Source organism: Microtus pennsylvanicus, chromosome 1 (assembly GCF_037038515.1).
Source record: "Microtus pennsylvanicus isolate mMicPen1 chromosome 1, mMicPen1.hap1, whole genome shotgun sequence".
NCBI lineage: Eukaryota > Metazoa > Chordata > Mammalia > Rodentia > Cricetidae > Microtus > Microtus pennsylvanicus.
This window is the reverse complement of record NC_134579.1, coordinates 96118306-96143008: the sequence shown is the minus strand read 5'-3', so window position 1 is coordinate 96143008 and position 24703 is coordinate 96118306. Positions and strand designations below refer to the sequence as shown.

General features: G+C 48.1%; 1 protein-coding gene across 1 annotated transcript in view; it reads right to left on the bottom strand.

Annotated features, from left to right (window-relative positions):
- Nucleotides 1–24703, bottom strand: part of Snx8 (sorting nexin 8) — a 57634-nt gene that overhangs the window by 7851 nt on the left and 25080 nt on the right. Inside the window, exons 2-7 of the mRNA XM_075974569.1 lie at nucleotides 14641–14831; nucleotides 12251–12368; nucleotides 10139–10260; nucleotides 6434–6514; nucleotides 6027–6187; nucleotides 4954–5086 (exon numbers count right to left, since the gene is read on the bottom strand). Coding sequence (XP_075830684.1) covers nucleotides 4954–5086; nucleotides 6027–6187; nucleotides 6434–6514; nucleotides 10139–10260; nucleotides 12251–12368; nucleotides 14641–14831 — 806 coding nt within the window. The remainder of the gene's footprint in view (nucleotides 1–4953; nucleotides 5087–6026; nucleotides 6188–6433; nucleotides 6515–10138; nucleotides 10261–12250; nucleotides 12369–14640; nucleotides 14832–24703) is intronic.

Sequence of the window (24703 nt, the reverse complement as noted above, 5' to 3'; positions counted from 1 at the left end):
TCTGATCTAGCTGAACTAGAGCCCCAGGTTCAGTGAGAGAGTCTGTCTCAAAAAGTAAGCTGGAGCCGGATGTGGTGGCAGACTGGAGGGGCAGAGACAGATGGATCTCTGTGAGTGCCAGGCAAGGCAGGGAGGCACAGTGAGACCCTACCCAGATAGATAGATAGATAGATTAGATAGATAGATAGATAGATAGATAGATAGATAGATAGATAGATAGATAGATAGATAGATAGACAGACAGACAGACAGACAGACAGACAGACAGACAGACAGACAGACAGACAGACTGACTGACTGACTGACTGACTGACTAGTGGATGGGTGGATGGATGGAGATAGATAGATAGATAGATAGATAGATAGATAGATAGATAGATGTCTTTTTAAAGAAGGGGGAGATGGAGGAGTGGTATAGGAGTTCCTTCTGTCTATGTGTTGTTTGTATTGGTTAATGAAAAAAGAAACTGCCTTGGCCTTGATAGGGCAGAACTTAGGTGGGGGGAAGGATTAAAGGAATGCTGGGAGGAAGAAGGCAGAGTCAGAGAGCCGCCATGGAGCTGCCAGAGTCAGACATGCTGAATCTTTCCCAGTAAGCCACTGGCATGTGGCAACACACAGATTAATAGAAATGGGTTAAATTAAGATGTAAGAATTAGCCAATAAGAAACTAGAGCTAATGGGCCACGCAGTGTTTAATGAATACAGTTTCTGTGTAATTATTTCGAGTGTAAGCTAGCCGGGCAACTGGGACAAACAAAGGGCCCCCCTCTCATTACAACAGAGGAGCTGAAGAAATGGCTCAACAGCAAAGAGCACTGGCTCCTCTTGCAGAGGACCTGGGCTCAATTCTCAGCACCCATGTGGTGGCTCAGAACTGACTATAACTTTAGTACCATCGGATCCATTGCCCTCTTTTGGTGTCTGCAGGTACTAGGCACACACATGGTTCATAGATATACAGGCAAAACATCCACACACATAAATTAAATTTTAAAATAAAAAAAAAAGATGAATAGCATACAAAGACACATGATGCAAACATCTGGCTTCCACACAAATGCAAACACAGGTACACCATACACATAGTAATGACTTTTAAAAGGAGGGGGAGCTGAAGAGATGGCTCAGAGGTTAAGAGCACTGGCTGCTCTCTTCCAAAGGTCCTGAGTTCAATCCCCAGCAACCACACAGGGGTTCACAACAATCTATAATAAGATCTGATGCCCTCTTCTGGCCTGCAAATGTACATGCAGCCAGAACACTATACATAAAGAAATTTAAAAAAGAAAAGAAAAAGAGAAAGACTGATCATTCAAGCGCATGCCTTCAAGAAATGCACAGCACAGCCAGGCGGCGGTAGTAGTAGTAGCACATGCTTTAATTTCAGCACTTGGAAGGCAGAGGCAGGCAGATCTCTGTGAGTTCGAAGTCATCCGGGTCTACAGAGTGAGTTCTACTACAGTCTCCAAAGCTACACAGAGAAGCCCTGTCTGGGGTGGGAGGGGCACAAAACACAGGGGCTGGAGCAATTGTTTCCTCAACAGGTTTTTTTTTTAGCACTTGTTAGACAAGCATGAGGACCTGAATTTAGATACCAATTCTCAGGTAAAGCCAGCGGTGGCCTCTTGCACAACTGTACCCCAATGCTGTGGAGCAAAGACAGGAGTATCAGTGGGGACTGAGACCACCTGCCTAGCTCCAGGTTCAGTGAGAAACCCTGTTTCAAGGAACAGTGCACAATGATGAAGATCCCGACATCCTCCTCTGACCTCTGCACACATGCACACACACCAAGCTGGGCATGTTGGTGCACACTTATAATCCCAGCACTCAGGAGGCTGAAGCAGGAGAATCATAAGTTCAAAGCCAGGCTTGGCTACAAAGCAAGCAGCAGGTCACCTTCAGGAACAAAGTGAGAATACTGTCCCCCTAAAACCTAAGACCCTAAACTAAGCAAAACAAAATTCCATTAACTTCAACATACCTAAGGAGTGGGAGGAATATTAATAAGGGAGAAGTACATCCCCCCAAAGTTGAGTTTTAATAAAGAACTCAAAAATGTCAAAGAAGCACAGGGCTGGGAAGAGCCTCAAGCTACTCGCTGCCCATCCAGAGCTCTGGATGCATGAACTTCAAGACATAATCAGCTGAATTAAAAGACTCTGGGAAGGGATTTTCATCCTGTGCACTGCAGAATCCCAGCACCTGACCTAAGGCTTCCCACTGAGAAGAGAGAAGCTTGCCCAGACTCTGTGACAAACAGCTTCATGTATGCTTCTTGAGCCCATACTTGGAGGACAGTTACACTGTTAAAAGAAAGTAGTCTGGGGCTGGTGAGAAGGCTTTGCCAGGCAGGGCATTTACTGCCAAGATTGACAACTGAGATTAATGTCCAGGACCCATACGGGTGGAAGAAGGGAACTGAGTCTCTCTTTTTCTCTCGTCTCCACAAGCATATCATAATGTGTGTGTGTGCGCGCGCACACACACACACACACACACACACACACACACACGCATACATGCATATTTAACAAAGGAAAGAGTCAGCAAGGGAAGGCATGGTGGCACATGTTATTACCCCAGAACTCTAGGGGCAGAGGCAGATGAGTTCTAGACCAGCCAGGGCTACATAGTGAGACCTTGTCTCCAAAAAATTAAGAGACAGAGAGAGAGAAATAGTTGAGGTCAATGAGGTGACTCAGTGGTCAAATGCATCCACTATGAAAGCAGGCATGATTACCTGAGTTCAACCCCCAAAACCCAGAGAATACCTAGTAAGCTCCAGAGACGGGAACAGAAACAGGGAAACACTTGGGAGCTCTCAGGTAACCACCCCAGAATATACAGCACTGCAGACATAAGAGACCCTATCTAAACAAGGGAGAAGGGGAGAGAGAGCGGGCTCTCCAAAGCTGTCTGTCCTCTGCCCTCCACACATGCACTGTGGTACACCCATGCACACACACAAAAAAAAAATAAAAATAAAAAGTAGAAAAAAGATAAAAGACATTGATGATCTACTTTGACCCTCTTATATATAATCAATGGAGAAACCGAGATCCAAACCAAAGTTTCTGTAGCAATGTCATGGCACACAAACTACAAAGCACAGGTCCTGCCCAAGCCCCTGCCTCTCCATCCTGCCAAGTCTGACACCTCAAGTCTTGGCCTCTAAATTGGAAAGGGGCACCAATAATGGGAAGGAATAAACTAACTGATTAACAGGGTTAGTGTGAGATGGCTCAGTGGGTGAAGACACTTACCACCAACCTTCAGACCTGAGTTCAATCCCCAGGACCCACGCTTAGGAGAGAATCAACTCCTGTAAGTGTCCTCTGACCTCCACATGCACACTGTGGCACACATGCACCACCCCTCCCATACAATAAATAAATGAAGTCTGAAAATTAGGGGGCTGGAGAGACGGCTCAGTGGTGAAAGCACTTGCTGCTCTTGCAGAGTACCTGAGTTCAGTTCCAGCACCTAAATAAGGTGGCTAGCAACCTACAAAATTCCAGCTCCTGGGGGATCTAACACCCTCTTCTGACTTCCTTGGGCACTTGCACACATGTGCACAAACATTTATATAGACACAAACACATACATGTCTATAACATATATAGACGTGTATGTCATTAAAAAGGCAAAAGACACCAACACTGAGGGTTGGGGAGATAGTGTGAAGTGCTGGCCTTGCAAGGATGAGGACTCAAGTTCAAACCTCAGAATCCACAGGAAAATTCAGGGCATGATGGCTCTTGCTTGTACTCCCAGTGCTGGGAGATGGAGACATGAGCATCTCTGGGGGACCGATGAGCAGCCAGTCTGGCCTAATTGGTGAACTCCAGGACAACAAATAACCCTATCTTAATGGAGGCAAATAGCATCCTTGAGCATGACATGTGAAGTTATCTCCTGATCTCCAGACACATATGAACACATACATGTGTATCTGGACACACATACACCACACACGGTAAAAAACACAGGCACATCTCTAAAGGGAATGCACGGGCCCCGGGAGGAAGAAAATAGGGACTTTCCACACAAACAAAGCGGTCAAACTCCCTCTTTCACAGAAACCTCATGGGCTCTGAGCTTCCAGCCTCTACCGAGAAAATCCCCCAAGTTCCCAGCAGGTGCATCACTCCAGACAGGTACCTGAAAAGCTCTGGTCCTGAGCAGGGAGCAGAGCTTCAACAAGGATATCAACTTATTTACAACTGTAGGTGAAGTGGCATCCAGACAGACAGTGCCAGCTACTCGAAAGACAGATGCAGGGGGATTCAAGGCTAGACAACTTAATAAGACCTTGTCTCAACAACAATGACCAAAGGAAAAGTAAAAAGAGGGCTAGTGAAGTAGCTTGGTGGCCGAGCACATGTCTAGAATCCCCCAGTGCCAGGGTGAGGTGCGGCTCAGTGGTAGAGCACCTGTCTAACAAATGCAAGGCCCTCAGTACACTACACACAACAAAAATAAATAAACAAATTAAAAAATACGTATAGCTTCTGTACACATAGCAGAACTTTTTGAGGTTAATAAGTGAATACAGAGGAGGAAGTTTCTTGGGGTACCGGGCACTTAGTTATTATTCCAATGGGTTAAGTCACTGGTTGCCAAGCACAAGCTGGCACAAAGGGGAAATATGTGGTCCATCCAGAAGCAAACTGCAAGCGCAGGACTAGGGTGCCAAGGACAGATCCATTTAACCTCAGCAACGTCAGGGCTGGGAACAAGGACCCAATCTGTTTCTGTCACTAGCGGCCTTCTCAGAAGCGTAAGTGGCTCAGGGAGAGTCACCCAGAACAGATGGGTACAAGCAGTTTCCACTTAGACAGGAGATCATCTACACAGAGCTCTCAAAGCCAGGCTAATCAATGGTGCCCCACCACACAGGACAGCATGTTCTGGGACAAGGGACCCAAGGAGAAGGAAGCCACTCACCTGCTGAGCAGCCTTGTCTGCAAGCAGCGCGAACTCCACGGACAGGCCCTTGAGTGCTTGCTTCAGGGAGCCCCACGTGCTGAGGTGCAGAGCAGCCCAGGAGGGCAGAGGGGTTGTGTCAGAGCCTAACGCACTGTAGGAACAGAACACACACTCATCTGCCGTCCCTTCCCCACAACTCTGTTCGCAGGAGGGTCAGAGCTCCAGGGAGTGATCTGAGACTCTGGAAGGTTCAGTAGGGATGTCTGGCAGTCAGTGAGAAAGGCAGGATCTCAGGCCCCTCTAGACCCAGGAAATCACTGCTACTACCAACAAGACATGAATGGCTGTGTGCTGGGGAAGCTGGGTTCTACACCCCTACAAAGGAAACTTGGTCTGCCACTGGCTGCTCTTGCCAAGGCAAGCAAATTTTTTGTTGTTGTTGTTTTATATTTGTGCTGGTTAATTCAACACGGGAGAATCTAACCATGGAAACAAACCCTCCGAGCATGCCCTTGAGGGATCTTCTAAACTAGGTTAACTGAGGTGGGAACTGAAGAAGGTAGCATCCTTCCCTGGTCTGGGCACAGACTAAATAAAAAGGAAGTGAGCTAAGCACCAGCATCCATCTCTCTCTGCTTCCTGCCTGTGGATGTCATGTGACCAGCTGCCTCGTGCTCCTACTGCCATGTTTTTCCTGCCATGATGGACTACACACCCTCAGACTGTGTGACACAATCAACACTTCTTTCCTTCATGAAGTCGCTGCTGTCAGGTATCTTCTCACAGCAGTGAAAGGTGCCAAGAAGACTACACTGTGAGCAGCTACAGGAGGTGTGTGAGGGTCCCAGCGCCAGCTACAGGAGGTGTGTGAGGGTCCCAGCGCCAGCTACAGGAGGTGTGTGAGGGTCCCAGCGCCAGCTACAGGAGGTGTGTGAGGGTCCCAGCACCCTGTATAACCATCACCACTGCTTTCTCCTGCCCCCTCCCACTACCTGTGGATCTACTCTTCTTCCCACAGTGCAATGGGTCAGGATGGTAGGCAGACCCAGCCCCCAACCAGACTTATGCCACAGTCCCTACAGGCCACATGCCTGAGCTCCTTCCCGAATATGAGAAGATCGGCAGCATTGTCAATGGCCCGGGTCGCAATCCGCTCGGCTCTGTCTCGAAGCTTGTAGAAGCTATTGTAGACATTTCGAATCAGCTCCCGACTCATGGCAAACTGGGTCTGGATGTCAGCTGGGAGGAAGTCCTAGGAAAGGGTGGCAAGAAAAGAGACAATGGCCTGATGTTTAGTCTCAGAGAGAGGAGGACATCCTGGAGCCTGCTTACTCATGGCTAAAAGCTGAACCCCGCTACGAGGGGATCCGACAAGGGCAGGTGGTAGATAATGGTGTGATCCCCATCGCCCAACAGAGGCATGGTGAGAGTAACCAAGGCTTAGCACTACCATTTGTCTGCTTAAGAGGGGAAGGAAAACCCAAAATCAGAAAACTACCTTGGCCCTAGCAGCCAGTTTACAGTTCGTGAATTCATCTCCAACGCATTGGGCAGCCTCCTTGAGCTTGTGCTGAACATCCTGAAAGAGGAAAGAGACAGCTTCATCCTCTTCTGCCGGCAGTGACACCCAGCTGAGAGCAAGTAAGCTCCTTACAACTTCAGCCAACACAAGAGCTAGGCCTGGTGAGGCTTGCCTATCACCTCAGCACTGGGGAGACCTTGGGCAGGAGAAAGAGCTCCAGGCCAGTATAGGCTACACAACAAGACCCTGGTTCAAGAAAGTGAGGCTGGGAAGATGGTCCAATGGGTAAGAGCACTTGTTACACAAGCATGAGGATCCAATTCAGAATCCCTAGAGCGTAGGCCAAAAGCCAGGTGTTTCCTCATACGCCTGTAACCAGCACTGGGGAACAGAGGCAGAATGGCTGGCACCTTTTGACTACCAGCATAACTCCAGGTTCAGTGAGAGACCCTGTCTCAAAGGAGTAAGGCAGACAGTGATAGAGCAGGACACCAGATGTCCTCCTTCAGCCTCCATGCATGCACATAGGCATTTACAACTGTACACACACACACACACACACACACACACACACACACTATTAGAAGAGAGAGGGAGACAGACAAATTCTTCAGGAGTTTGGTGAGGTGGTGCATGCCTGCAATCCCAGAACTCAAGAGGCTGAAGCAGGGGGATAACTCCTGAGTTCCAGTCCCTGTCTCAAAACAGTGAAAAACAGAGGCAGTCCCTTCTGAAGAGAAACTTGCTCTTGTGCATTTGCTGGTCCTCCGGCATTCCAGAATGTCTTTGCTGTCTTGTAGACCCTTTAGAGTTAAACTGCAGGTAAAAGTCCAGCAGAAGGACAGGAGCACAGCCAAGCTCCACCTCCAGAAGAGAGCGAGGCCCCTGTCCAGAATCACAGAGTTGCACCTACAACAGGCTCAGCATGGACCCCAGAGAAGGCACGGGGCCACAAGACCCTTCAGACTCCATGCAGCAATGGACAGGAAGAGACTGCTGCTTCCTGTAAACAGATCCTCGGGGTTAGAGATCTGTAGAGCGCTGGGACGGTAGGAAAGGAAAAGTGGGGGCACTGGTCTCAGGCCGGGCCTTGACATGTGGCCCTGGATGAAGACCTCACTAGGAAAGCCAAGCCTTCAAATCAGGCAAAGAGTCACCTGGGAAACAGAAACACATAGTGGGCAGCCAAGCCTGTGTGAAGGAGCTTAAAGACCATTTCTAACTCTTTTACCAAAAAGGAAAATCGAGGACGAGGGACATTATAGACACAGACCATCCATGGACAGACAAAGAGACAAGAAACCTTCCTGTCAACATAAGAAGTGCCATACCTGCCAGGCGGTGGTGGCACACGCCTTTAATCCCCAGCACTCAGGAGGCAGAGGCAGGTGGATCTCTGTGAGTTCGAGGTCAGCCTGGTCTACAGAAGTTAGTTTCAGGACAGGCCCCAAAGCTACAAAGAAACCCTGCTTTGAAAAACAAAAAAGAAGTGCCATACCCTCTGCACCTGACCTAAGCCTCTGCCTGGAGTACAGGTGGCTCCCTGGTTCCACCCTCATTCCTGCTCTGGAATCCAACACCACTGCACCCCAGGCTCGAAAACCACACTAGGGCTAGCAGTCTCACTAGACAGCAAGTAGGTGCCAACATCATAAGGCCCAAGGTTCGAAGGCAGCACTGCAATAAACAAACAAACAAACAAGCAAGGTTGTAAGCACCTACACTATCCACTGTGGGTGAAGATTTAGTTACCCGGGGGTATCACCTGCTGGAAGTGAAAGCCTAGGACCTCCTAAGGAGTCCAGCTTCCCCTTGGAGAAGTAAAAGCTGAGCTGGTCTGGGGAGCTGGCTTAGTGGGTAGGCGCGTTTGCTACTAAAGCATGAGGACGAGCTTGACACCCCAGCATGTGCAAAGCTGTGTATGGCCATGAGGGAAGTAGAGACAGGAGGATGGCTGGAGTGGGCTACCAGCCCGGCCCCAGTTCCAGTAAAAGGCCCTGTCTCTAGAAACTGAGGTGAAGATGGAGAGAACAGGATATCCTCCTCTACCCTCAGCATGCACACACAGACACAGGACTCAACATATACATATTCCACACACACAAGTATACGAAACAAACTGGACTCACTCCTGACTGCCCCATGTCCCCTGCCCAGGAATTGGGTAAAGGTCGGAAGGCCATGATTGCCCATCCAAATGCACATTTCCCTCCCCACCCTGTTCACCCATCACAGAACCCGCCGGCCTATTGGGGACTATAGACCCTCAGACCCTGAATTTTCTATGACCCCTTGCCTGCTGGAGTAAACACTTTGTTTTCCTGTACTTGCAGCTGCTCTGGGCACGAGACCCTCATGAGTTCCTGATGGTAGGGGAGTGGTTTCTGGTGGGCTTGCAGCTGAAAAATCCCGAGAGCTAGGGCATAGCCATTAGTCAAGGAGAGCCCTATATAAGCTGCCCTGGAACATAATAAAATGTGGCATTCTTGTTTCAAGGATGACCCCTGTCTCTGTCTCTGTGTTTTAATCTCCAGCCCCTTGCCTGACTTGCGAACCATCCCATGGTGTACAGGCTGAATGGTACACCTGCCAAGAACTGGTGGCACCTCCCACCTACAGTTAAAAACACTTGGGCTCACTCCTCAGCACAGCACTATATACAGTACTGTGGTTTCTAACACAGGCACACATGATGTCCTGCCTTAGACTCCACCACAGCCCCACTGGAAGAAAGCTTCTATCTCCAGGGGACCATGGCCAGAGGTACACAAAGCCTCCAAGTCACACAAGGAATGATGCCCTATATGAAGGCCCCAAAATGTGAGCCTATTTCCATGCTGACTAAAGGTCAGAGAGTTGGAACTCACCTCTAGTTCCTTCAAGGTTATTGTGCTTTTACCAAAAACAAAGGTCCCACCTAGATTAGAGCAGAGAGTTCTGCTATCTAGGTTACTAACAACAAGTGTGGCTAATAGCCAGACCTTGTACTTCAGGAACAGAGAAGTAGATACGTTCCTACCTCAAACAAAAGTCTAAGGATCCAATTAAGTTCCAGTTCCCTTAAGGAGATAACTTTGGATTCCATCCAGGCAATGGTTTTCCTACAGAATGTTTTATTCTAGCCTGCATCCTTCAATTGGTATGTTCATTTCCTTGTACTATGTTAATGTAGTTTTTGTCATACTCCTACCTTTTGAGGTCAGGGGTATTTTAAACAGTTGGAAATTAAATGTGGGCAAATTTCAGTACTCACTGGAATTCCCTCCCGATACTATTCCATGTTTCTCTGTTTTATTATTTTCATTTGCCTCTTTCTATTCTTTACTATATTTCTAAATCCCCACACCTCTACCCTGGTAAGAGGTATTTTTGTCAAGGCTGGTCCCCAACAGTCAAGGCTGGTCCCCAACAGAAAGAAACCTTGCTCTGTCAATCATAAATAAATCCACTCTGGACATTCAAACAAGGAACAGGAGACAGGAAGAAAAACACAGGGTCAAGGAATAAAATCCAGGTATGTGCTCCCAGCACTGGGGAGGCTGAGACAGGAGGATTACCTCCAGTGTGATCCCAAGCTAGGCTAACCTAAGTGTACAAACAGGTCTCAAACAAAGAATAGAATACAGCAAGAGTTTCAGGCCAAAATTCCACCCAGGACAGAACCCTGAGGGATACACTTACTGAGCCACTGAAAGAGAGGAAGATTTTGAGGAGCACATCCTCTGAGAAGGGCGGATGCCGTGCCACCAGGTTGATGAAGCGCTTCAGGGCCCTCCGGCGGCCCTCGATGAACTCCCTGTCAGCTGGAGGAGAATACAGGGTTACTATGGAGTCTGCAGAGCCCCCCTCAGAGTCAGCTTCTGAGGCTAAGAACAGAGGGCAGCAGAGACCCACCCCAAAGGCCCCAAGCACCATAGGTGCAGGAATGGCCAAGACTGTCCGTTTCAATGGAGAACACTGGGAGGTTGGGTGTCACACACATCTGTGTTCCTAGCACTCGGGAGACTGAGGCAAGAAGACTATAGCAAGATGGAACACAGCCTGAGCTACAGTGTCTGAGGTCAGGCTGGACTGCAGAGCTCACACAAAAAGCAGTCTGGGAACCGGTGTAACTTCACACAGCCACCATACACCACAGGCAACTTAGGAGAATGTGGATAAAACATCACGAGAAGCACACAGCTTTATCATGCTGATGATGCAGCTCAGCTTCCCTGCACTCCTAGTGTAGAAGTTTGTTATTATTAGGGCAGGCATGGTGGCACAGACCTTTAATTTCAGCACTTAAGGAGCCGAGGCAGGAAGACTGTGATCTCAGTGAGTTCTAGGATTATCCAAGTTACAAGTTACTTTAACACAGATACCAAAAGTCAGGTGTGGTGGCACATGATAATACCAACACTCAGGAGGCACAGAACAGCCTGGTCTTAATGTTAAGTTCTAAAGAAAAACACAATGAGATAAGGCCCACACCCATACCCACCCCATCCCAAGCCCTCCAAGTGTCCACAAAGGCTGGGCTCTCAGAAATGCCGAGTCAGGTGACAGTATTTGCCTAGAGTTCTGTCAATCACAGGCACTATGCCCTGGAGGATGCAGGCAAGGGTCCTTCCCTGGCAGCTCACTGGTTACTGAAGAGCACCGCTGTCCCAGAGGTACAGAGGGCTGGGAAGGAGGCAGGCCACCAGAACCTGAGCCACCCAGCAGATATAAGATGTATACGTGTTTATATCCACATTGAGGAGGTTCAGGATGGTAGAAGCTGATCACTACATAAAACAACCAAGTTCCTCCCTGTGCAGAGTCAATTGCACTAGAAAGGAAGGGAAACGGGGAAAGTGAACTGGCAGTCACTGTGCCTTGTCTAGGCATAAAGTCTTACTTTTTTGTTGTAAAGACAGGGTCTGGAATTGCTCAAACTGGCCTGGAACTCATGATCCTCCTGCATCAACACCATGATTGGCCTACCTATTTAACGGTTGATTACTGACTGTCAGCTTGATTGATAGGATCTGGAATCACCTAGGAGACCAGTCCTAGACAGGTCTGTAAGGAAGTTTCTGTTATTATACGATTCATTGGAGGGTGAAGACACACCGTAACGGTGACCAGCACTCTGCCCTGGTCTGAAGGTGACAAAAAGAGCTGAGACCTCCATCTCTCCTTTCCTGACTGTGGATGCAATGTAACCAGCTACCTCATAAGCGCTCCGCAGACTGCACCATCCTTCCTCACTTTGTTTTTGCCAGACATTTCTGTTACAGCAACAAGAAAAGCAATACAAGCTTGGTGTGGTGGCTCACACCTTTAATCCCAGCACTCGGGTGGCAGAGGCAGGTGGAACTCTCTGAGTTCCAGGCCAACCAGGGCTACACCCAGAAACCCTGTCTTGAAAAACCAAGAGGGAGAGAAGGAGGGAGGGAGAGAGAAGCAATACACAGGCCAATCAATCAAGTTTTACTAGGGTTCTGAGGTCATTGCGGTTGACAAATAAGATCCTGTGACGGCTGGCACCCTAAAAAAGCAAGTCAGACACTAGTAACCCCACAGACAGCCTAAAGCACCCTGTGGACAGCACTGGGGCCAGAAAGCACCTAAGGCTGGGCACTCTCCTCCAGAGCAGGACTAAGCCACAGCTATGACCCAGAACAACCAAAGCTCGTGTATCCTGCAGCCCTGTTGCAAGCCCCTCCTAGCAGCAGCATCCTGGGCTACAAGGGGCCCACCCAGCACCATGCCACTTAGGAGGGCAGCTTGCTCCCACTTCTCTGGCCTCCCTGAACCCTGTCTTACCTCCCAGCACTCTCTTGGGTGGAAGGGCTGGCACCATGCGGTACGGGAACTTGTGAAGCAGCACTTCATGGAAGACCACAAAGTCATTGTAGCGTCTGTACACAGAGGACTTGAAACGCTACAAAACAAAGGGAGCACAGCAAGCAGGATATCAGCAACCACACCATTTCTTCTAGACAGGAGCTCTACCAATGAGCCACACCCCAGCACCTCACTGGGGGATTCTAGGCAGGTGCTCTACCACTGAGCTACATCCCCATCCCTCTTTTTTTTTTTTTTTTTTGGTTTTTCGAGACAGGGTTTCTCTGTGGCTTTGGAGCCTGTCCTGGAACCAGCTCTCCAGCTCTGTAGACCAGGCTGGTCTCGAACTCACAGAGATCCGCCTACCTCTGCCTCCCGAGTGCTGGGATTAAAGGCGTGCGCCACCATCGCCCGGCTCTCTTTTTACTTTTTGAAATCAGGTCTCACTAAGCTGCCCAGGCTAGCCTTGACTAAACATTGTACTCCAAGCTGACTTTGAAGTTCAACTCTCCTGCCTTTTCCCATGCCTGTGTCATGAGGCCCTGCAACCATGGCATTTCATCAGCCCTCTTTGCCTTCTCCTACCATGCAACAGAACTCACAGGAGTGCTACCAAATTCCTCATCCTCTCTTCCCCAAGTTTTTGCCAAAAGCAAAAGTTTTAGAATTCTATATAGAAATACAAATCATAACATTTAGATAGCACTTTGCCATGATGAGACTTCTTCACTTCTTGGATGGGAATCATCCTGCACTTAAAAAGTAAACCATGAGGCTGAGGAGATGGCCAGATAGGTACACTGCTCACTACATAAGCGTAAGGACCTGAATCCAGATCTCCAGCATCCATGAAAAAGCAGGAAGGTGGCACACACCTGTGACCCTACTACTGAGAAATGGAAAAAGATCTCAGCAAGGGGGAAAAAACAAAAATCAAAGGAAAAAAACCTGCAATTCCCACATTTTGTTTATCAGGCCCAGGAGTAAGGGCTGCTTCACTGCAGCTAAGAGTCCCTTCCTAGGTTCTCACAGCTTCCACTGTGGCAAGGTAAGACCACAGGGTGGCAGATGGATCTGCTGTCCCTGAGGAGGCCCAGCTCAACCCTGCAAGCCCAAGCACAGTCTGACTGCTGGTGAGCAGAGGCCCTGCGAGTCCTGGTTTACAGAGCAGAGAGTCATTCCTATCGCCCCAGACTTGGAAGGCAGAGAGAAGACCTCAGAGTCAGTTGGGGTACCTAGGACTTCCAGACTAGCCTCGGTTACAGACTGCCTCAAAAGGAGGAAGGAAGAAGTGAGAGTAGGAGGGGAAAAAGGAAGGAGGGAGGGTAGAAGGGAAAAGGAAGGAGGGAGGGTAGAAGGGAAGTAAGGAAGGAAGGAGGGAGAGAGGACAGACAGATATGGCAGTCATCTGTGACAGGAAGGACACCTGCACACTGGGCCTTTGCCCCAAGATGAGATGCCCACTGCTTTTCAGACTAAGCCTGGCATAGCCAGGGCCATGCTTTCTCAGAAGGGTGTGGGCCCTGTACTGTCCCTACAAGTCCCTCACGTACTAAAGACAGTGTTAGCCACGAACTACTCCATCACAGGACAGGTGGCAAAATCCATCCTAAATGGAGCAAGACAGCCAAAAAAAAAATGGACAAAGGCACAAAGGCAAAGCCCTGGGGACACCACATGTGGATCACCAAGACCATCACAGCAGAGCTGATGAACCCAGACATTAGTGTGCCTGAGAGCAGGAAGGTGGCATCACCAAAGGGGTGAAGGGCATGAGCTGGTCCTCCCATGTAAACAGAAGGCAGGGTAGGGACCCAGATTACCCAAGGATGATGTTCTAATCGTCAGGGGATTTCCCACACTGCAAACCAGCACTAGGGAAACACCACCACAGGCATAAACTCTGGAGTCAAAAAGACTGTCGCTAGGCATGGTGGCAAATGTCTTTAATCCCAGTATAGTTCAAAGCCAGCCTATCTCAAAAAAAAAAAAAAAAAAAGATTCCTACAAGCCAGGTCTGGTAGCTCAGGCCTATAATCTGAAAACTCAGGAGGCCAGGGCACTAGGATTACTGTGAGTTCAAAGCCAGCTAGGGTTATATAGCAAGATCCTGTCAAAAAGAAAAAGACACAGAGAGATATTAAGATTTATAAGAAAAAATATTTCACTCAAAAGAATGGACCTGATAGAGACCCAGTTGAGCTGGAAACCAGCTTTTGGCACACAGGTATTCAGAAGTTGTCTGGCCAGCTCAACTGTGTCATCAGGTGTTGGGTCACACTGTAGAGCCAGCCAGATGGCTCTCCCACCACCCTGTCCCAGGTTGGTCTGTGGCTCTCCCCTGAAGCACGCTGTCAAGTCCCAGTTACCTGGCTGGAAACCTCATATTCCACATGCTTGAGGAACAGGCCCTTCTTCTCAGGGATGAGCTCTACCTGCACCGTGTCCCTGGCCAGCAACTCCTGCAGGGTGTAGGACAGCAGCAACGGGTTCCCCTGCGGCATCTGCATTCGCCCAGGGTCCAGGTCCCGCTGCTCAGTGACCTGGGATGTTTGTGGGCCTGAGGAAGACAAGATAAAGACAGGTAAAGACAGCTGCTCAGGGAGTAGGGCCTCCCTGTATCCTGTGCTGGCTCAGCAAATGGACTCTGACCACAGCCACAGAGCCACACCAGACCCACCCCCTTCCCCAGGGTACAGCACCCAGAAGAAACCCTACTAGGAGGCTTCATCTGTGTGAATGGATAAGTCCATGGAGAACATTACAGAGCAGTTAGGGAGGAAGGGAATGCTTGAAATTTAACAACAGACAATTTATAAATTGTACAATTATAAATTGTATAAATTGTTATAAATTCTCCAGAAATGTACAGAGGTCACAAAGCACACAGAGAGACGCTGCACATCATTACCACCAGGAAAAAAGACACCACCACCATGATGGTGCCAGTAAACCCGTGTCTGTGTACAAGTGTGTGGAGGTCAGAGGTCAGTCTCACATGTTATCCTTCCTGCCATCTACATCATCTTTTAAAATAGGTATGTATGTTTGCCTTCATGTATGTGTAGCAGGTTCATGCAGTGCCCGTGGAAGCCAGAAGAGGGTATTGGACACCCTGGACCTGGTGTTAACAGACAGTTATTAGGTGTAGTGCTGGGAACTGAACTTTGGGTCTGCTGGGAGAGCAGCCAATGCTCTAAACTGCTGAGCCATCTCTCCGCTCCCCTCTTTTTTTTCCCCCAGACAGGGTCTTGTGGGAAGCCAAGGATACTCTGAATGAATATGTAAGTGGATGAAGACCTGACTGAAGGTGTATTGGTGACATGGCACAGCCATGTCAAGGATACCAATGCCTTAGGCCCATGGGAATTAGCAAAATCTTCCTCCTGCTCAGAGGCATGGCAAAGCTTCTTCTGGTTCAAGTACAAGTGTTTACAAACCATTGCTCAAGTATGTGTAAAAACTAACAACTGCAACCCGACACTGCTCTCCTACAGACTATTAGCTAACCCCTCCTGCAGTGCCGAAGTTCCAAGTTGTTGACACACATGACACATCCACCCCAGCTGTACGTGCGTCTATGTCCGTCCTTTTTCCATTCCCTCTGCCCCAATCAGAGTTCTAGGAGCAAGCCATGATAGACAGGGGTCTCTTACTTTACCTGGAACGTATCAATTCAACAAAGTTAGGAAAGTAGGAGACCCCCTTCATCTAGGAACCCTCCTGTCTCTGCCTCCTCAACATCACTATGCCTGGTCTTCTGGGAGGCAAAACTCAGGTCCTTGTACCTGTGTGGCAAGCACTTTACCACGTGTTCAGCTCCCTGCCACCAAGAATGCCAAACTGGATTTTTTGGAGATTCTCTGAGAGGGTGGGTTTGGACAGAGAGAAAATTTGCAGGAGTGAGCTGGAGCATCCAGCCAAACATCTATGACCAACACAGTTGGGGCACACGGCAGTAGACAGGCAGGCACAACACTGGAGCAGTAGCTAAGAGCTTACATCTCAATCTACAAGCATGAAGCAGAAGAGAGCTAAACCTCCAAGCCACAACTTCTCCAACACCTCCTAGTCCTTCTCAAATAGTTCCACCAACTAGGGACCGAATATTCAAGTATACAAGTGTATACAGCCATTCCCATTCAAATCACCACAGTGTTCATTCTTAGAACTTCCTTGTGCAAGCTGGGCAATGGTGGTGCACACCTTTAATCCCAGCACTCAGGGAGGCAGAGGCAGGTGGAGTTCAAGGCCAGCCTGCTCTACAGAGTGAGTTCCAGGACAGCCAGAAATACACAGAGAAATCCTGTCTCAAAAAACCAAAATAATAAAAATAATAATTCCCTGTTGCATGAGTTTAGAAGACCGGGAAACCCTAATGTCAGATCAACAGCCAACTTTTTATCTAAACCATAGATGTCAAAAAACAAACACACACAGTGGTACATGCCTTGTTATTCCAGTACTTGGGAGGTAGAGGCAGGAGAGTTAGGAATTTAAGGCAAGAGAGAAAGAGAGAGACTGACCAGGCTGATGTAGGCAGGACAGAATGGTGCACCCTGATAATTCTAGCACTAAGAGGCTGAGGCAGAGGGTCCTGATCTCCAGGCCAGCCTGGTCTACACAAAAAATAAAATGATAAAAACAAAATCCTGCTCATGGTACATACCTATAATCCCAGAATCTGGGAGGTAGAGGCAGAATAAGCACAGCCTGCTTTAAGTCTAAGGCCAGTCAGGGATACTGCATGATGCTCAATCTCAAAGCATGCTACCTGCTAAAAACACTAACATAATATAAATGACATAGGGACAGAAAAATGAAGAGAGCTGGAAGAAGGATAATAAACAGAGGGGTAACAGAGATCTCTATTAAGAAATATTTGTTCAAAACATGGCCTCACTACCTTGCTCCTGGCTGGCAGGAACTCAAAACATAGACCAGACTAGCCTCAACAAATATCTCCTGCCTCGGCTCCCAGGTACTAGAATCACAGTTGTGTGCTCTTTCAAAAAAAATAATAATAATAATAATAAAATAAGCATTTATTTATTTCAAGATTTCCCCAGAGATTAAGGTAAGACACTCTACACGGCCTGAAATCTCACTAATGATTACCAAAGGGTCACATGCACGTGAAGAATGTGAACTTTGCACACAGGAGAACCTAAAAGGCAGATCTCAACAGTACAAACGGCACCTCCACCCTAGCTTCTCTCTAACACCCTGGAAAGGCAGGTGTGGGGGTGCACACATGTAACCCTGACTGCCCTCAGGATTTAAGAGAATAAAGAAGCAGAGTCCTTCATCAGCCTGGGCTACACAGACCCTGTCTGAAAAAATAAGGAGAGGGACCCGTAAGATGGCTCAACAGGTTATGGTGCCACCAAGCTTGATGACCTAAGTGGTAAAAGGGGGAACCAACTCCCTCAAGTCCTCCTGACTTCCACAAGCATACTGTGGCTGGTGCATACACCCCAACCCAAACAATTAAGACTAAAAAGCTAAACATATGTGTGTGTATACATGCATAGACATATATATGCATATGAATAAAGAAAGAGGCTGGGGGAAAGGCCAGGCAGTACTTCCCATGTACACACAAGGACCTAACTTATCCCCAGCACCCATGACTCCAGGCTAGACGTGATGGCACACACTAATAATCCCAATACTGGAGGCAGAGACAGGAGGATAGTTGGGATTGTTGGCCAGCTGGCATAACCTAGCCTAATAATCCAGTTTTAGGTTAATGAGCAACCCTGTGTTGGGAAATATTATATTCAGTATATGATTCTTGTTTATGCTGCATTTGTTTAACTCTATGAATCTGTGTTACTGTGCCTGTTTGAATCACCTGATGGTCCTAATAAAGAGATAAAGGAGCGAGGATAGGTGGGGCTGCAGGCAGAGAATACAAATAGAAGGAGAAATCTAGGAGGAAAAAAGAAGAGCAAGAAAGCTGGGCGGTGGTGGTGCACGCCTTTAATCCCAGCACTCAGGAGACAGAGGCAGGCGGATCTTTGTGAGTTCGAGGCCAGCCTGGTCTACAAGAGCTAGTTCCAGGACAGGAACCAAAGCTACAGAGAAACCCTGTCTCAGAGAGAAAAAAAAAAGAAGAAGAAGAGCAAGAGAACAAGAGGAGGAGGACACCAAGGGTCAGCCACCCAGATACACAGCAAGCCAAGGAGAAAGAAGTAAAAAAAGGTATACGAAAATAGAGAAATATAAAAGCCCAGAGGTAAAAGATAGTCGGGATAACTTAAATTAAGAAAAGCTGGCAAGAAATAAGCCAAGCTTAGGCTGGGCATTCATAACTAAGAATAAGCTCCGTGTGTGATTTATTTGGGAGCTGGGTGGTGGGCCTCCAAAAAGCTAAAAGAGCTAAAAACATTGCACAACAACCCTGTCTTAAAGGAAGTAAACAGTGTTTCTAAAGATGACACACCTGAGGTTGTTCACTGGCACACAGGCTTGCTCACTCACACACACTCACACTCATATCCACAATCACATATTCACAAGGACACACACACACTCTCTCATTTAAAGGGAAAAAAATACTGAGAGCCCATGTTCCAAAAACAGAGCTGGTTGGGGCTGGAGAGATGGCTGTGCAGTTAAGAACACTTGCTGTTCTTGCAGAGGACCCAGGTTCAGTTCCTAGCACACATATGGTGGTCACAACCCAATTTAACTCCAATTCCAGGAGATCAGATGTCCTCTTCCGGCCTCTGCATGGTGCACATACATACATGCAGGCAAAACACTGAACACAGGTAGGCAGGTAGAAAGGAAGGAAGAGTCAGGCAGTGGTGGCACACACCTTTAATCCCAGCACTTTGGAGGCAGAAGCAGGCAAATCTCTTAGATTGAGGCTGTCTGGTCTACAGAGTGAGTTCCAGGACATCCATGATTACCCAGAGAAACCCTGTCTTAAATAAATAAATAAATAAATAAATAGGTGAGTGCTGTGGGCTCTCCTTCAGCCAACAACCTTTAAGATACCCACACTTTGGGCATGGGTCTCTCAGCTGCTGGATTCATTTCCAGGTCTCAGCGCTGGCACAGGACTGTGGAGCACTACCCTGTGACTTTATCCCCAGATAAATAAACCTTTGTTATACTCCATTCCAGGCTATTGTGGAGCTCTTTTGTACATCAACAAGTAAGTGAGGAAATAAATAACAGAGTTGGCAAGATGGCTCAGAAGGATAGGCCTGTGCCAAACATGACTACTGACTTTGATCCCCAGAACCTACATAAAAGTAGGAGAGAACTGACTCCTGCAAGTTGTCCTTTCACCTCCACATGCAAACACGGAACATACAATAAATAAGTATCTTTAAATTTTTCAAGGTGGAAGACTCCAGAAGAATACCACCAACACCCCAGTTGAACTCCTCTGGCGTCATCTACACATACATACACACACACACACGAGAAGGAGAGAGAGAGAGAGAGCCCAAACATTAAAAGCATACTACCACATCTATGAATCCAAATGTCCTCACAGATCTCTACTGAGGCACCAACCACAACACATTATGACCCCAGCTGTTAATTTACTAAATTCAGGGGCCTGCTTGAGTATAGTGGAAAACTCCTTAATCCCAGCACTGCAGAGGCAGAGAAGGGTAGACTTCTGTTGGTTTGAAGCCAGCCTGACCTACACAGGGAGTGGCAGAATAGCCAGGACTCCATATTGAAACCCTATCTTTGGGGAGGGAGTTTAAGGGGTTGGGGTGTGGCTCAGTGGTAGAGCACCTGCCTAGAATCACCAGTGAGGGGCTGGGGTGTGGCTCAGTGGTAGAACATCTGCCTAGAATCCCCCAGTGAGGGGCAAGAGCTAGTTCCAGGACAGGTTCTAAAACTACAGGGAAACCCCGTCTCTAAAAAAGAAAAAGAAAAAAAAGTTTAAGAAAACAAACTTTTCAAAAAATATATTATTTATATGTGAGGGCCTGCATCGAGTTTATGTGCACTGCATGAGTGCTGGAGTCCACAGAGGCCAGAAGAGGGTGCTGGATGCCCTGGGATTGGATTTATAGGCAGCTGTGAGTCACTGTGTGGGTCCTCTGCAAGAGCAGTAAGCACTCAATTTGAGCGATTCTCCAGTCCCTCAAAATCAAATTTAAATGAAATAAAAGCACACACCTGTAATCCAGCACCTCCAAGGCAAAGGCAGGAGGAGACCTCTGAGCTAAAGACTACCCAGAGCTACGTACTCTATCTCAAAACAAACAAACGAAAACAGTTTGTTTTGGACAGCTACACTGTCATGGGTGGACCACTAGCAGCAGTAAGGACAGAAACAGGAAGGGAGATTCTGGATTCTTCGGTACGAGCATCACAGACAGACCTTAGCCCTCTTAGCAAACCAATACCTTCTTCAGTGACACTACCCCAGCATGGCAGAAGTAAACCAGACTAGATGAGAAACAGCCAGGCCCAAAGCTGGAATGCAAAAGCAGGCTCTGACAAGAGACATCTGGCGGAAGCCAGTCTCCATATTTCTGCAGGGATGTGGGCCACTGAGTGACTACCTCTGAGCACAGGATTTATCACCTGCAAATGGACATAAAGAGCCAGGTCAGGAAGCTGGTGAGCTGGCTAAGCAGGCAAAAGCACTTGCTACCAAGTCTGACCATCTTAGTTTGATCCCTGGGAGTTAGCTCCCATAAGCTGGTCTTTGATTGCCACGTGTGCACCATGGCACATGTATTCCCCCAACCATAAATAAGTGGATAATGTAATAAAAAGAATTTCCAAGAGGTAAGCACAGTGACACATGCCTAATAGTCCCTGCACTCAGAAAGCAGAGAAGGAGGATTCAGATTTTGAGGACAAATTGATCATAGAGCAAGACCCAATTTCAACATACACACAAAGACAGAGGTGCCCTTACCACCCAGCGGGCCTGTACCACCTCTGCCAAGAACACAGCAAGAATCCTTCCAGCCTCCAGCATCCCCGAGACAGGCCCCACCCACCTCACACTCTCCCTGCTCTAACCATTCTGGAACAAATTGCTTTACTGTGGGGTTCTCAGCTGGAAGGCAGTGCGCCTCGGAATTAAATGACACAGCACAGCTGAAAATAGCTGGTGAAAATAAAACACTCAATAAATGCCACTGACTTCCTTTCAGATTTATTACCCTCCAGTCCAAAAGCATTGTGTGAAGCCACCAACAAAAACTTGAAAAGTGTTTCCCCAGAAGCCATGACTGGGGCTCTGCCTGCTTCTGAGATGAGCTTCTTGGGACACTCAGTCGGAAAGATCATGAGCTCAAATCCAACCTGGGATAGATACAGTGAACTCAAGGCCAGTCCTGTCTCAAGAAGTAGAAAGTGGGCTGGGAAGTGTAGCTCAGGTAGAATGCTAACTTAGAATCCCCCAGTGAGCGGTTGGGGGGACACAGCTCGGTGGCATCCCACCCACCTGGCATGCACAAATAAATATCCTCCGCAGCAGAGATTTTGTGAGTGCTCACTTCCAATGCTGGGAATACCTTCTAATGACATGGAAGTCTAAGAGACTCGCAGGCTTCTCTCCAGAGACTTCCCTACCCAAAGAGCATTAGAGCCACCGTAGAAGAGCTAAGCAGACACAGGGCAAGCAGGTACAGTGGACCAAATGAGAGTGGCCTCCACAGGCTCATATATTTAAATACTTGGTCCTCAGTTGGTAGAACTATCTGGGAAGGATTGGGGGGTATAGCCTTATTGGAGGAGGCATGTCACTGCTGTGGGCTTTGAGATTTCAAAAGCCCAAGCCATTCCCAGTCAGCCCTCTCTGCCTCATGGTTGTGTCCCAAGATAGGAAGTGTCAGCTACTGCTCCAGCACCACTCCTTCCAGCCTGCTGCAATGCTCCCCACCATGATCGTCACGAATCCCCTCTGAAACCGTAGACTCCAATCAAATGCTGCTTCTGTAAGTTGCCGTGGTCATGGTTTTTGTTATAACAGAAAAGTAACTAAGACAAGGTACAATAAGAGGGAACCATCCCATAGGCAGTATAAAGCAATGTGCTCCTACACACACACACACACACACACACACACACACACACACACACACCTGACAAACAGGAAATGGAAACAGACAAGTAAAGCTCAAGATGTTGTGGTTCTACAAGTCAGGTACCCACTGTGGAGAAAGTAATAACTCCAGCCAGGCACTGCAGTCACGCCTGAAATCCCAGCATCTAGGAGGTTGAAACAATAAAGTTTATGAGTTCCTGGCCAGCCTGAGCTACAAAATGAATTTGAGGCCAGCCTTGACTACATAGAGACCTTGTCTTAAAAATAACAAAAGTAATGAAAACAACACACACACGCACTTGCAGTTCTTGTCCCCAAGGGTCTTCCTGCTGAATGTTTATTTAGACAGTAACGTGGTAATCGAGGAGTCCAAAAGGGCCGGCAGGAGCAAACAGGATCTTCCTTGTAAACGGTGACATAACCCTCTCTGTCCCTTACTGAGGCAACCCTTTCGCAAATGCTGAAGGCAGCACATCAGTCCCAGGCCAAAAGACTTCCTGGAAAGTGGATGGTATACACAAGGACAGGCAAGCAGCTCATTGGAGGTCCCCTGCACCTACTACTGTTAGGAGGCCAAGTCCAGCCCAGCTCAGGACCACACTACTCCAGACCAATGGAGGGGCTGCTAGAGACATCCCCAACTCCACGTTTGAAGGACAGACATCCTTTACCACAGAAAGCTCTCTTAGAATCATCACAAGCACCATGTGGTTGTTTCCTGACCATCACTGTCTTGACACAGAGCAGCTGCCTGACACTCAGCCTACTGACATCGTTCCATGTGGGGAGAGAAACTCAAAAAGCTCAGGAGTCTTCAGGATCCTCACCAAGGTCCTTCCTCCCCAGGATCCCAAATGCTAAGACTCGGACTTGCTGGTGTAGCCCATGGGTTTTTTGTGCTTCTGTAACTAACCCCAAAAAACTCAACCAATTCAGCAAGCAGGGCTTGGATGGAATCATTCTTTTGGTCCACCAGTGCCGTCTGGGTTGGGCATGGTGGCACGTGTCTTTAATCCCAGCATTTAAGAGGCAGAGACAGGTGGATCTCTGTGAGATGGAGGCCAGCCTGGGATACATAGTTCCACGACAGCCAGGGCTATGACCCTGTCTCAAAAATAACCAAATAAAAAGAAGTTCCTAGTTCCCACATCTGCCCTAGGAAAAGGCACTCGGTGTTTGTTCTCAGAGAGACTGTGAGGTTCTTCTGTTTCGCTTGGCGGGAGAAGGAATTGACTGCACCTTCCTGCAGACTCCAAGTTTAGCGCTATACCACTCTAGAGTGCAAACCTAAGCTGTTAGCTGACTACAACAGAGATAAGGAAGGCCAGTGACAGATGGCAGGGTCCCAGAGCTCACAACTCCAAACTGGGTTGCATTTAGAATCACCAGGGAGGCTTGTTCACACACGGACGGCTGCCCCCATCTGCATTCCACCTACCCAGATTCCTGGCCTACAGGCCTAGAAAGGACCTAAGAACATGCATTTCACATAAATTCCTAGGCATTTTGCTGGCCTCAGGGCCATAGATTGACAACCAGTGTCAAGGATAAGACCATGCTTATACACTCTCCCCACATTTAACAGTAGGTGCTCCTAAACCATTCTGTAGTTATTTTCCAGAACAGGGAAAATAAACAGCAGCATGTCAGAGTACAATTGCATGAAAATGAAATGAAATAGCCGGGTGGTAGTGGCGCACACCTTTAGTCCCAGCACTTGGGAGGCAGAGGCAGGCGGATCTCTGTGGTTCGAAGCCAGCCTAGTCTACAAGAGCTAGTTCCAGGACAGGCTCCAAAACTACAGAGAAACCCTGTTCAAAAAACCCCCAGTGAGGGGCTGGGGTGTGGCTCAGTGGTAGAGCTTCTGCCTAGAATCCCCCAGTAAGGGGCTGGGGTGTGGTTCAGTGGCAGAGCCCCTGCCTAAAATCTCCCAGTGAGGGGCTGGGGTGTGGCTCATCTCAGTGGTAGAGCACTTGTACTGAAGATCTTGAGTTTACTATCAACCTTGGCCACTGTTGGGCCACATGAGGCTCAGTGTAATTTCCTGAGCCTAACTTGAGTTGGTGTGAGGCCTAGTGTAACTTCTGAGCTTAGCTAGAGTTTAGAGACCTGTCTCTGACTACCCAACCTAGACCCGCCTCCACCCAGCTACCTCTAGCGTGGCAGATTATTGGCCCTTGTTCCTTACTCCGCCTTAACCTATCCCAAGCTTCTCTACCCCTATCACAACCCTATATAAGTCCCTGCTTGATACCATTAAATGAGATCCTGCTTTGACAGACTCCAGACTCAATGGGTGTTTCTCCCTGGTGTCCAGGAGGGAGGGCTGAGTCACAACACTCACTATCATGCTCAGCCACAGGGAGAGTCCAGCAGGTCTGGCTCTG